This window comes from Haliotis cracherodii, unplaced genomic scaffold, assembly GCF_022045235.1.
Source record: "Haliotis cracherodii isolate W230 unplaced genomic scaffold, xgHalCrac1.p SCAF_3, whole genome shotgun sequence".
NCBI classification, from domain to species: domain Eukaryota; kingdom Metazoa; phylum Mollusca; class Gastropoda; order Lepetellida; family Haliotidae; genus Haliotis; species Haliotis cracherodii.
Window position 1 is genome coordinate 47454728 of NW_027266286.1, and position 14038 is coordinate 47468765.

General features: G+C 42.9%; 1 protein-coding gene across 1 annotated transcript in view; it reads left to right on the forward strand.

Annotated features, from left to right (window-relative positions):
- LOC139474324 (uncharacterized) overlaps window positions 1-14038 on the forward strand; it is a 104313-nt gene that overhangs the window by 64944 nt on the left and 25331 nt on the right. Inside the window, exons 14-16 of the mRNA XM_071257294.1 lie at window positions 850-969; window positions 5166-5322; window positions 10118-10361. Coding sequence (XP_071113395.1) covers window positions 850-969; window positions 5166-5322; window positions 10118-10361 — 521 coding nt within the window. The remainder of the gene's footprint in view (window positions 1-849; window positions 970-5165; window positions 5323-10117; window positions 10362-14038) is intronic.

The window sequence follows — 14038 nt, forward strand, 5'->3', positions numbered from 1 at the left end:
TTTGTCCATGCGATTTCTCTTAAACTATAGTAGTAGATTCATCTTAAACTTAGTACATATTATCTCTGTCATATGGAGGGGTACAGTCAAAAGAAAAAAATTGTCTTTATTAATTTTCCATTTTTTTATGAATTTTTCAAACCCTAACCCTATCCATTATTTAATTTGAAACTACTGACACACTTGGCGGGTCGGGGGTATTAGTGAGCCACGCTCACTTTTGCCCTTGTTTTATTTTATGTTACACCGATTTATTCCAGCTTTTTCACACATGGTTGGTCGAAATAAAAATAAATATAAATAGCTATGTCAATTATTTATTTATTGATATGAAAGTCATTCCGTCGTGAAGTTAACACAGCAGGTGGCCTCATGTATCACTGATAGTGATGTAGGTATGGAATTTATATAACAGATTACATTGTATACGAGGGTCTATATTACTAGTGGGAGACATAATATAAATAAATATATCATGTTTAATTTTTTCATGACCAGCCGCTTTTCAGTAGGGGCGTCAGACCCATGAAGTGAAAAATAGAAAATGAGTGGCCTTGCTAAAGTTTGTACACAGTGTTAGAAATTGAGGGGGTCATTTATTCCTCGAGGTCTCCTGCTCAAGCATTGGTAATCTGGGGACTCCTAAATCTCCAGTTTCCATATTGGTTTTGCTGGATGTCCTGACCTTAATAAGTAAGGTCCAGAGAATAAAAAAAAGCTGGTACTGTTTCAAACTGCTCTCAAGCCCCACCCTGACACCTCCTCGGATTATTAAATGGTCAGTCCACCTTAGGTCTGTCTGTAGGATTGTACTGTCTGTAGGATTGTACTGTCTGTTTGTGCTTCCAGGGGCTGTGAACGGTCCGACATCTCCAAGCACCTGCTGATACACCAGGACCCCAAGCATGTATGTGAAGTGTGTGGCAAGGCGTTCCGCCATGTGAAGAACAAGGAGCTCCACGTGAAGAGGTAGGCCTGACAGCAGGGCCGGTCCCTGTCACTTCCCCTCCACCACCGTGTCACTTACTACACTCTAGTTCCGTGTTGGTGGCAGTACCTTACACCCAGTGCTTGCATTAAACACCAGCAAATCTCCTCATGAATTACGCTCTTACCTTAATCGCTCTTTATTACCTTGAGTGATGAGGACAGTCCTCTGCTGCACCTACAATAAATAACTTGATTTACGGAGACGCCAACTTCAAAGCTTTGCTGAAGTAAGAATTGTTAGCTCAGCAGGACTACATGTCTTTACAACATTGTCTACATTTGTTCATAATCTTTTCTGGATGAGTCTGAAACTTTAAGGTGATGTTGAGTGCCATAAAATGAAGAGTTTGGTTTAATGCTGATTTGAACAGTATTCCTGTTATGTCACGGCTTGATGTGGGAGGAAAGCCCGAAGTGATGAAGGTCCATGTTTACCACTTAGTGAAACACACGAGCACGGGTATGGTGCTGACAAACCTAGGGGCAAACCAGGATTCAAACCCACAATCATAAGTTTCTGGCATGCCCAAGGGACACAACTCTGCACAGCAAACTGTGGTGCCTTGGATGACTGGGCCACTGGGGTTTGGTTCTTGGTTCTGATTTGGGTGGGGTTCTTTTTTAAAGAAACTAAAATGTCTCGAGATCTGAATTTTTTATGGAGGAAGCAACACAGTGGGATTTAGATTTGTTTCATGTGAGATAAAAAATAATATGAATAAAAATCTTTAAGAACCATCTCGTCAAAACCAAAGGCAAAGTGTCTTGAACGTGGATGTGTATGTAGCTTAGTTATTTATGTGGCTAAAGGCATGCAACTTTGTGTTTCTGAATTGTACTACATTGGCCATGTCTTTCCCCAAACTGGAAGTGTTGTCGTTAAACCAGAAGTGCATATATATATATATATATGTATCTTATTCTGGTAGATAGAGACAAGAGACGTAAGGAACTTTTCTTTGTACTGCATGAGCAAAAATAGTCATGTGTTTTCACAAACCAGATGTTTGTTTGTTTGTTGTTTAACGCCGCACTCAGCAATGTTCCAGCTATATGACTGCGGTCCAGACAATCCAGTGATTGACGTCATGAGCATCGATCCACACAATTAGGATATGATATCATGAACCTGGAAGTGCATATAGTTTTTATATTGAGGTAGATTGAGATGTGGGACTTTCTTTATTGAGGTAGATAGCAATGTGGGACTTTCCATATTTAGGTAGAAAAGAACGTAGGACTTTCTTTATGAAGGTAGAGTGACATGCGACTTTTGTTTGTATCCTCGAGAGATTATTCTGCAGAAGCGAACACAGACACCAGCACTTGACTCACTGATTTGCAGATCTAAGAAATAGTTCCTAAACATGACAGTACTCTTTTCATTTTTAAGTACATGAGGCAGGCAGAGCATCCCCTACCACTCCACCTCAGTTAAACCGCTGATCGTCTATAACACTCATCAATTATTGGGACCCCAAAGGTAGTGTCGTAGCGAGGGTCACTGTATGTGTTTCCTTAATTCCATTAGTATATGCACTTCAACAGTTATTGGGAGTACTGAGCCAAAATAATATTGTTTTTAGTTTTACATCAGTATATTTAAGATGATAATACCAATTAAATTGCTTATGACCTTCTATTCATATATTCAGCATTCAGGCATTTTGGAAATGCAAAATAACACTATTACACAGGCTGTGAGATCTCAATTGAACAGAAAATTAAAAAGGCTTTAATTATCACAAATGTATTTTAAATTGTTTTCATAATAGCTGACACTCCCCCAACTGCACTGAGGAAAGTTGAAATATTTCATACAGACTTAATGGTTTGACCCCCTACATGTGTCGACATGTGTCATAATGTTTTCACAGGTAATGGTCAGACCCTTTTTCAAGTTTGTAAAAGAATTACATGGATATATATGTAAAACAAATGTATTTTAAATTACTTACATAATATTTGAAGTAAAGGATTGAGAAGTGGGCGAGAGCAGTTAAACAAATCAAAAGCATTGTGATGTGAAATGGCATTTTTCATGAACTTTTGAATTACTTTTAAAAGGTTTGCTATTTCTGGACTTAGTGTGTATGTGAGGGTGTGGTTTTTAAATGTGTATTTCTCTGTTGTTAGTTGACAGTAAGTACACAGTGGGTCTCTATAGCCAGATCAACACGATACAGCTAATCACACGTAATGCCAAATGTAAATATTTTGAGAAATTTTCTTCCACATTTGGGAAATATTTTGATATTTGTATTTCACCTCCAGAGGGGTAGTTCGCTAGTTCACTCACATGGCGTAAATTGACAACACATTTTGACCTCCTCTTATGAAAGTCCTATTTCGAGATTCAGAAGCATGTGAAAAAAACACCGCCATGAGGAAACAATCTTTATTACTTCCCCTTTCTTCTGAATATTGAGAAGTCAGCAAAAAAGTCAGTTTTGGATAAATGAGAAATATAACTGTATATAATGATATTCGTTCACATTTTATGGATCTAAGAAATAAAATAAAAAATCAAACTTTTTAAGCGATGAATTTGATTGAAAAATTGTAAGATCTAAATGAAAAGAAATGGAATGGTTCTGAATGTCAAAGGTACTCCCTAGACGGGAAGTATCAACTTACCTCTTTTCCTCTTCAGATGTCAAAGGTAAAATTATTTTTTAAATAAACAAATTACCATTTTATTCTCTAAATAACTTGCTATTGTGTGAGTGGCACCAATCACTTCAAAAACACCTATCACTTGAATTATCATGATCCTTTTTCAATTCAATATTTCACTAAATATTAACTTGGTTTTAGATTTTGGTTCCACAAGGTTACTTTTTCCAACTGTGCATTTTATTGGTATTTTTTACAAAGTCAAAGGTATTTGAATTATTATTTGGGGACACTAATTATCATTTCTAGACTATGGCTTGTTGTAGTCATACATGGTCGGTCATTACCAGTGTATATTGTACATCCTGGCATGTGATATCGATCATACTGGCCGAGTGACCATTTCCTGCTTACTTACTAGCCATTACCTGACCTTTGATGTAACCTTTGACCAATATGTCACTTCCTGTTGGCGGAGATGGACGCAATATGACCCAGTGCTTTACATTTCATGTGGCCATTTTCTCTCTGGCAAGCCCGGTAGGAATGCTTACAGGTGTGAGAGGCTGTGTGTGAATGTGTGTGGATGGTTAACTCTCTGACTCGAGGCTATCAACCACCAGCTTCTTCAACATAGGCTGGTCTTGTCTGGCATTAATACCGGACATTTGCACGGTTTCCACATTAAATGGCACTGTAGTTGAGTCGGGGTCCAAGTTGCCCATGAGGATAGTGTTAGTTTCTTTGTTACAGTTCCATGTAAACAGTGCTGGGTTGGCTGCAGATGGTGGGCATAAGATGGGCAGTGAGGATGTCACAAGAAGTTTAGATAATTCTTCTTTAAGGGCTCAGGGAATTATCAAGGATTTCAAACTGTGCCCTGGCAGGAGAATAGGGGGAAAAAGTGTTATTTTGTCCAAAATTGAAGAAAAATAAAATAATTTATTTTCTAAAATTCTTAGGTATTTTTAATGTTGTATTTTGAGACTGCATTCAATGTACTCTTGTCAAACTACTGGGAAGCATTCAAAGCCTCTTCCTCTTCATTGGTATCTCTTCATTGGTTATTGTTCTTGGTGCTCTCCTTTTGAAGTAACTGGCAATACATAGATTATTCACATAACATTCGAAATACAGAGGGATTTGGGCAGGATCAGTTATGAAAAGCTGATTTTAACAGTTTGATGGGACACAGCATTTGGTCCTACATTTAGATAGTTGCAAGTCGTGAATGACAACTGTGCTTCTCCCTGAACAGAAACAATTACCATCTATTTTGAAGCTATATGGTTCCCTTGGTCCTGATGCAGACTTCATCATTATCATAGTCTATAATATTTTCATTTCTGTTCAATTACATAAAGAATTGATTACATCTCAAAAGTTTCACAGCTATTTGTTTTCAACCATTGTACAGATGACACCAGACAATGCTTTTTCTTTTTTAAGGTATGAATTATTATTAATCATATTTAACATTTCCTACCAGAATATGATGTCTTTGGTTAATTGAGTTTTGTTTTTGCTGTTTGCTATGAAATTGTTTTTTTGGCTTTCAGACACAACGGTCAGAGAGACTATAAGTGTGGAGTGTGTGATTTCTACGGGTACACCTTCACTGATATTCGTAAACACATCGAGAGGAAACATGCTGATATCAAGACCTTGGTCTGCGACAAATGTGGTTCCGCGTTCAAGTCCGAGGCTCTGCTGAGGGTAGGTGGCGCTCTGAGGAAGTCATGCACATGTGTCGCTACTTGGGGCGTAACATTGAACGTGATCGTGATGGGCCAAAGGTGCAGAAACTATTTGCCTGGGTCCTAATCGGCATTGTTACGAGATCGCTATTGTTTTGGTTACGTATTGCTTGAGGATTAAGAATGTTAGATTTGCTCTTTTTGTTTTGAATTATTCGCTGATATTTGATAGAGACATAACAGGTGGTAAATATAGGAGGTTATTTGTGCAAACAGTCGGTCTCAATCACGGTGGTGAATACTGTATTCATGTTGTTTCTAGTGGACACAGATTTCCTGGGTTGCCCACTGATATCATGTACCACCCCTGCCCTCTGAGGGGAGAGTCCTAACTTGTCCCTGACCTACGGGCAGATGAAGCACCCCACCCCCTCCCAGGCAGGCAGAGTTGTTTCAAGCCCTCTCACCCAGGGACAGTCATTACAACCCTTCTCACCCAGGGGGAGTCATTACAACCCTTCTCACCCAGGGACAGTCATTACAACCCTTCTCACCCAGGGGGAGTCATTACAACCCTTCTCACCCAGGGACAGTCATTACAACCCTTCTCACCCAGGGACAGTCATTACAACCCTTCTCACCCAGGGACAGTCATTACAACCCTTCTCACCCAGGGACAGTCATTACAACCCTTCTCACCCAGGGGAGTCATTACAACCCTTCTCACCCAGGGACAGTCATTACAACCCTTCTCACCCAGGGACAGTCATTACAACCCTTCTCATCCAGGGGGAGTCATTACAACCCTTCTCATCCAGGGGGAGTCATTACAACCCTTCTCACCCAGGGACAGTCATTACATCCCTTCTCACCCAGGGGAGTCATTACAACCCTTCTCACCCAGGGACAGTCATTACAACCCTTCTCACCTAGGGACAGTCATTACAACCCTTCTCCTTGTTGCCTGCCTCCTCACCCAGGGATTATCAATACCATTCCTGACCCATCTATGTCTTTGGTGAACCTGACACTGATATATAACTTTATAAATAAAATAATCATCAGTTTGATGAGAAGATGCTTGAAGAACCATCATTTCAATTGAATATTCAACTCATAAATTCTACACTTGGCACACACAGTCTCTGAAACTGTTACTTTAGGGTGGCCAAAGATTTACTGATCTGAGTGTGATCTGTGTTTTTGTCAAGATGAAAGGAAAACTGATGAGTTGACAATTTTTTGATAAAACCATACACGTTTGAGGTTAGATACAAGAAAGAAAAAATCTGAATATAATTTCTCAGAACTGTTTCAGATTACACGAAAACTTATGATTTTCGTATTTTTTCCTTAAATATGTTGAAACGTAAGATACAAGCAGGGAGATTTGATCGTGATCTGCAATAGCTGTATAGTTAGGGTAATGGGTTTGTGAGGCTTATGTTGAACGAAAGTGATGAGTCGTCACATTCTATCACAGCCGGTATAATCTCCAGTAAGAATGTCCTGGACAGGATTGGATGACAGTTCCAGCTGCCAGCCCTTTGCAGACTCAAGTGGAGTCTTTGTGCATGTGGATATTTTGTGAATTTCATTGACAATTTTTGTGTTGAAACAAATTCTGCAGAAGAGCATGCCACGTGCTGAGAGGCCTAGACAGCCAATCAGCTGCTCAAGACATAACACCACAAATAGGTTTTATAACTAATGAATTAAGAGTCTGTCGGTTAAGTTACAAATCGGGCAAAATGTGCACATTTGGTGTTTTCATGCTTTTATAAACTGGAGATTATTACATTGCAATAGAAGCCAGTGGTGCATGGCAGGTCTGGTGGAGATATGTGGAGGGCGTAGGAGGGACAGCAGGGATGTCTGACAGAGATGTACACAGCTGACAGGGAGGGTAGGGGTACAGGGACGGTAGGGGGACAGGCAGGTCTGGCAGACACACAGGGAGGGTAGGGGTACAGGGACGGTAGGGGGACAGGCAGGTCTGGCAGACATACAGGGAGGGTAGGGGCACAGGCAGGTCTGGCAGACATACAGGGAGGGTAGGGGGACAGGCAGGTCTGGCAGACATACAGGGAGGGTAGGGGCACAGGCAGGTCTGGCAGACATACGGGGAGGGTAGGGGGACAGGCAGGTCTGGCAGACATACAGGGAGGGTAGGGGGACAGGCAGGTCTGGTAGAGACTTACAGGGAAGGTAGGGGAACAGGGATGGTAAGGCAAAAGGGATGGTAGGGGCACAGGCAGGTCTGGCAGACACACAGGGAGGGTAGGGGCAAAGGGAGGGTAGGGGCACAGGCAGGTCTGGCAGACACACAGGGAGGGTAGGGGCAAAGGGAGGGTAGGGGCACAGGCAGGTCTGGCAGACATACTGGGAGGGTAGGGGGACAGGCAGGCCTGGTAGAGACTTACAGGGAAGGTAGGGGAACAGGGATGGTAGGGGCAAAGGGAGGGTAGGGGGACAGGCAGGTCTGGTAGAGACATACGGGGAAGGTAGGGGAACAGCGAGCAGGTCTGGTAGAGACTTACAGGGAAGGTAGGGGAACAGGGATGGTAGGGCAACAGGGAGGGTAGGTGCACAGGGAGGGTAGGTGCACAGGCAGGTCTGGTAGAGACGTACAGGGAAGGTAGGGGAACAGCGAGCAGGTCTGGTAGAGACTTACAGTAAGGGTAGGGGGAGAGGGAGCAGGTCTGGTAGAGACGTACTGTAAGGGTAGGGGAACAGGCATGTCTGGCAGATGTACAGGGAGGGTAGGGGGACAGGGAGCAGGGAAGTGCAGAGAGGTACAGGGAGAGTAGGGGGACAGGAAGAAGCCCTGGCAGGGTCATACAGGGAGGGTAGGGGACACCAAGTGGGGAACTCATCACCCGGCAGAGCTGCTTTCAGAGGGGAAACAGAGCACTTGAAATAATATACTTAGGCTGTGAATTGGAATTTTAGGAGAAACATGAAATAATTATTTTTTAGTCTAAAGAACATAAGCCTGATATAATCCCAGCTTGTTCCACGGCTTTTGGAAGAAGAAAAAACTGTAAAGTAATATGGATGTTCAGCTCAGGATATTTCAGCTATGCAACATTCGTAAACAACATATATTTGCCCAGCTGTGTAGAAGAACTAAATGTTGATAGAAATGAGATGAACTCCCCATCAAATAAAGGCACTATCAGGCTACAATTTCTGATCAGTTCATCAAACTATGACCTTGAAAAACACAGGTCTACATTCCATGGTGTTCCACCCCTACCACTGTAAAGCACAGACCTTCCACGGTGTTCCACCCCTACCCTTGTAAAGCATAGACCTTCCACGGTGTTCCACCCCTACCCTGGTAAAGCACAGACCTTCCACGGTGTTCCACAGCTACCCTTGTAAAGCACAGAGCTTCCACGGTGTTCCACCCCTACCCTGGTAAAGCACAGACCTTCCACGGTGTTCCTCCCCTACCCTTGTAAAGCACAGACCTTCCATGGTGTTCCACCCCTACCCTTGTAAAGCACAGACCTTCCACGGTGTTCCACCCCTACCCTTGTAAAGCACAGACCTTTCATGGTGTTCCACCCCTACCCTTGTAAAGCACAGACCTTCCACTGTGTTCCACCCCTACCCTGGTAAAGCACAGACCTTCCACGGTGTTCCACACCTACCCTTGTAAAGCACAGACCTTCCACGGTGTTCCTCCCCTACCCTTGTAAAGCACAGACCTTCCACGGTGTTCCACAGCTACCCTTTTAAAGCACAGACCTTCCACTGTGTTCCACCCTTACCCTTGTAAAGCACAGACCTTCCACGGTGTTCCTCCCCTACCCTTGTAAAGCACAGACCTTCCACAGTGTTCCACTCCTACCACTGTAAAGCACAGACCTTCCACGGTGTTCCACAGCTACCCTTTTAAAGCACAGACCTTCCACGGTGTTCCACCCTTACCCTTGTAAAGCACAGACCTTCCACGGTGTTCCTCCCCTACCCTTGTAAAGCACAGACCTTCCACAGTGTTCCACTCCTACCACTGTAAAGCACAGACCTTCCACGGTGTTCCACACCTTCCCTTGTAGAGCACAGACCTTCCACTGTGTTCCACCCCTACCCTTGTAAAGCACAGACCTTCCACGGTGTTCCACCCCTACCACTGTAAAGCGCAGACCTTCCATGTAGTTCCACACCTACCCTTGTAAAGCACAGACCTTCCACAGTGTTCCACTCCTACCACTGTAAAGCACAGACCTTCCACGGTGTTCCACACCTTCCCTTGTAGAGCACAGACCTTCCACTGTGTTCCACCCCTACCCTTGTAAAGCACAGACCTTCCACGGTGTTCCACCCCTACCACTGTAAAGCGCAGACCTTCCATGTAGTTCCACACCTACCCTTGTAAAGCACAGACCTTCCACGGTGTTCCACCCCTACCCTTGTAAAGCACAGATATTCCATCTAGTTCCACACATACATTTGTAAAGCACAGATTTTCCACGGTGCTTCACACATACCCTTGTAAAGCACAGACGTTCCATATAGTTCCTTACATACCCTTGGAATGTTATGATCAATTAATGAGGAATTTGTATACTCTCCGACTTGAACTGATTGCAAAACTTAAAAATATTATGCCTCATGTTCTTTGTGTATATTCACTGCAACATCTTGATCAAATTGAATGTTAATGAATGCATTTTCTCACTAAGTATAACTAGAACTGTGATCAATCGTTTTTCAATTGAAGTGGAAATGATCTGTGAAATATTGTAATCATGTATCATGTAACCACGACCCTGTTGATGATTAGCTTCGTGACTTGCCAACAGGACCACCAGAAAGACACCTGCGAGGTGCTGATGATAGAGCAGGCCCTGGCTATAGCCACATCATCAGGGGGCACCAGTCAGGCCACCATCCAGATCCCCTCCACCTTGTCAGTGGATGGCAAGCATATCACTATTGATGGACAACAGATAGCAGTGGATGACGGCCAACACATCACTATTGATGGGCAGCAGATTGCAGTAGATGGAAGTCAGGTCAACATCACTGTGGAACAAGTCATGACAGGTAGGAATTTGAACCTTTAGTTTCTAATCACCCCCCAACCATTCCACAAGCTGATTCTTGGAGTCTGGAAAGTTTGCCATGACTAAATGATCTTCTGCGGATCTTTCTCAAGGACAGTTTCCATGAGAATGTCAATCCATGAAACGTTTTGCTGGAATATGTTGGGTCCTGGAACTGTTTCTGTGTATTTGTAGTCTACTGGACCTGCTGGCATGAGTGTGTGATTTTCATGTCATCCCCAAAGAAGTTTGCATATCAGTATGTAATGCCTTTGGAACTGATTCCATAAGTTTATCCCCTGGAACTGATTCCATAAGTTTATCCCCTGGAACTGATTCCATAAGTTTATCCCCTGGAACTGATTCCATAAGTGTATCTCCTAGAACTGATTCCGTGAGTTTATCCCCTTGAACTCTTTCCATGAGTTTATCCCCTGGAACTGATTCCATGAGTTTATCCCTCTAAACTGATTCCATAAGTTTATCCCCTTGAACTGTTTCCATGAGTTTATCCCCTGGAACTGATTCCATGAGTTTATCCCCTTGAACTGTTTCCATGAGTGTATCCCCTAGAACTGATTCCATAAGTTTATCCCCTGGAACTGATTCCTTGAGTTTATCCCCTGGAACTGTTTCCATAAGTTTATCCCCTGGAACTGATTCCTTGAGTTTATCCCCTTGAACTGTTTCCATGAGTTTATCCCCGGAACTGATTCCATAAGTTTATCACCTTGAACTGTTTCCATGAGTTTATCCCTCAAAACTGATTCCATAAGTTTATTCCCTGGAACTGATTCACTGAGTGTTATTTCTTGCAATGGTTTCCATGATGTATTCTCCCCTCAGTTCTGTTTCCAGAGCTAATGAAAGCTTATTTAAAACAATACTATCTTATGCAAAGGAGTTAAACACATTTCAAATTGTGAGAACATTGTCCACTTAAAGTTCTCATAGCTGTTCTCTGCTTTGTTTGTTTGTTGTTCATGCCACAGTGAAACTCACCAGTACTCCAGCTATATTACAGTGGTGTGTAAATAATCCAATGACTGACATCATGAGCATCAATCCATGTAAATGGGATCCAATGACATGCAATCAACCCATATTGTAGAGTTGGACCACCTGATCCAGGTAGTTCTCTTACAACAAGCCGAGGTTGCTGGGGACCTCTGTTCTAACCCAGCATCCTGACAAGTGGGCTGTGCTCACCATGTTGATTTATTAGGGTGCCAGGGGCAGTAGGACGTATACCATAGAAAAGTCACTGATCAAGCAGACAATTGTGTAGACAACTGCAAAAATACATTTTTAATACTCCATTTTGCAAATATGGTGTCTGTTACCTATTGCCACAGCAGAAACGGAGATTGGTTGATATGTTATTTAAAGAATGTACCCATTCACCTCAGTTTTCAGGGGGTGGAGAGTGTGTGTAGCTAGTCAATGATTGAGCTCTTTGTAGAAAGACAGTGGGGTAGCCTAGTGGTTAAAGTGTTCGCTCGTCACGCCGAAGACCCAGGTTCAATTCCCGACATGGGTACAATGTGTGAAGCCCATTTCTGGTGTCCCCCGCCGTGATATTGCGGGAATATTGCTAAAAGCGGCATAAAACCAACACTCACTCACTCACTCACTCACTCACTCACCATGTTGATTTATCAGGGTGCCAACACATGATTGAAGTAAACAGTTATTGTATCAAATGAATTCTGTAGAGAATTCATGTTTGATTCTGCAGCAAATGGTACAATAATTTGATTATTTGATTGGAAATCTGAGCACTCCTGTGAAAAATCTTTCGGCTCCCTATTGGATTTAGTGTTCCAAGCACTGTAGCCCATGGCCAGTACAGTGTCTAGTGTGGGAGGCCACTAGTGGGTGAGTAACAAGAGTATATTCTGTCATTAGATATATTGTATATTTATGATATGTGTGATTCTCCACACTATGGGAGGGGTGGGATAACTCAGTGGTTGTTGATCTGTTCACTCGCACACCGAAGACCAAGGCTCCCGATTGTGTGAAGTCGATTATCAGTGTCACCCAAAGGGCTGTCGCCTGAATAGTGTGGTAAAACCTTTCTCAGTCCTTCACTACCTCATTCATACTAGGTGTAAAGAGAACTTCACAATCAAGTTACCAAAATAGTGCTTGTACCAGCTGCCTTCAAACTCGATTGCTGCTGTACAACATGAAAAGTCCAAGGCCCCGTTCCACAAAGCAATCTTAGCACTGGGGTGATCATTAGTCCCATACTCTAACATAGGTTTACAATCATTGTAGCGCTAAGATCGCTTTGAGGAACGGGGCCTGTCAGGTTTATTATGACTAGTTATTAGTCTATCGAGTAGAAGCCAGTGTGGATAATGAAGGAGTTGTGTTCTAATGCTGTTGCAACTGAGTGGCAAGAGATTGCCTCTGTTTTAAGTCAATAAAGCATCTGCTCGGAGAGTGCAAGATTGGTGGTTGGATCCCTGGCTGTGTCATACCATAAGATGTTATAAGATGGTACTTGTTGTTTCCCTGCCTGTCACTCTGCATTAATAGATAAAACAAGGACTGGCTGGCTCGGTGTCAATAAACTGTGTATGAGTTGGGTTTTCGTGTTAGAACTGTGGCTTGCTATCTGGCCTGCCACTATAAAAACGGTGCTAGAACAAGCATATGCACTCATGCACACATGCACATGCATGCACATTGCACTATCTTAAATAAGTGCAATAATCTTGAACGCCACACCTCACCTCACTCAGTAGCACAGAACAGCATTAATATTCCACTTGTTGACCTTTTGTCATAGTACAAGGGTTATTTCCCTTTGACTGCTAGACCCACCCACAAACTGTAGGGACTTCCTGGTAATATGACATATACTTGTGTGCTGTGTCAGGGGTGAAAAGTGCTTAGTCAGCTAATACTACAAAAGCCTAATATTCGTAGTCTGTGAGAGAAATTAAAATACAGTTTACAATGTCCCTGATTTAATGCCTTTTTTTGCTATCTATTTTCCAATGGATACAAATATGCATTAAAATATGTTCATTAAAGTTGATTTGAGCATTGCAGATAAGTGTTTTAGATGTTTTAGTTTTTAAAAAATATGTTCAGTTAAACTTTTTTTCTGTTGGCATAAGTAGTATCACTGATAATCTGATTGGAATATTTGATGATGGATGTCACTCAGAAAGAGCATTGCCATGATATTCTGCATATGAATAAACAAAGTTCTTTGTCATCAAACCTCCATCTAGAACTGATACATCTTCCTGCCACATAATCCTGCTACATAGACATACACTCGAGAGCCCTCCTGAAGTGGATGTTGTCAGCTTTACTGCCTGGTGCTGTGTAAGAGTGTTGTAGCTGACAGGGGTGGGTGACAAGGGCATCCTGTGACTTGGGTGCGGGAGACAGACATCACCGCCCACCCTGGCCATGTCACACCAACAGGTTAACAACTGCTTCGTGTGTCTGGGATGATGAGTGACGTGGGTGGGAGGCAGACATCACGGCCCACCCTGGCCATGTCACACCAACAGGTTAACAACTGCTTCATGTGTCTATGATGATCAGTGACGTGGGTGGGAGGCAGTCATCACCGCCCACCCTGGCCATGTCACACCAACAGGTTAACAACTGCTTCATGTGTCCTGGATGATCAGTGACGTGGGTGGGAGG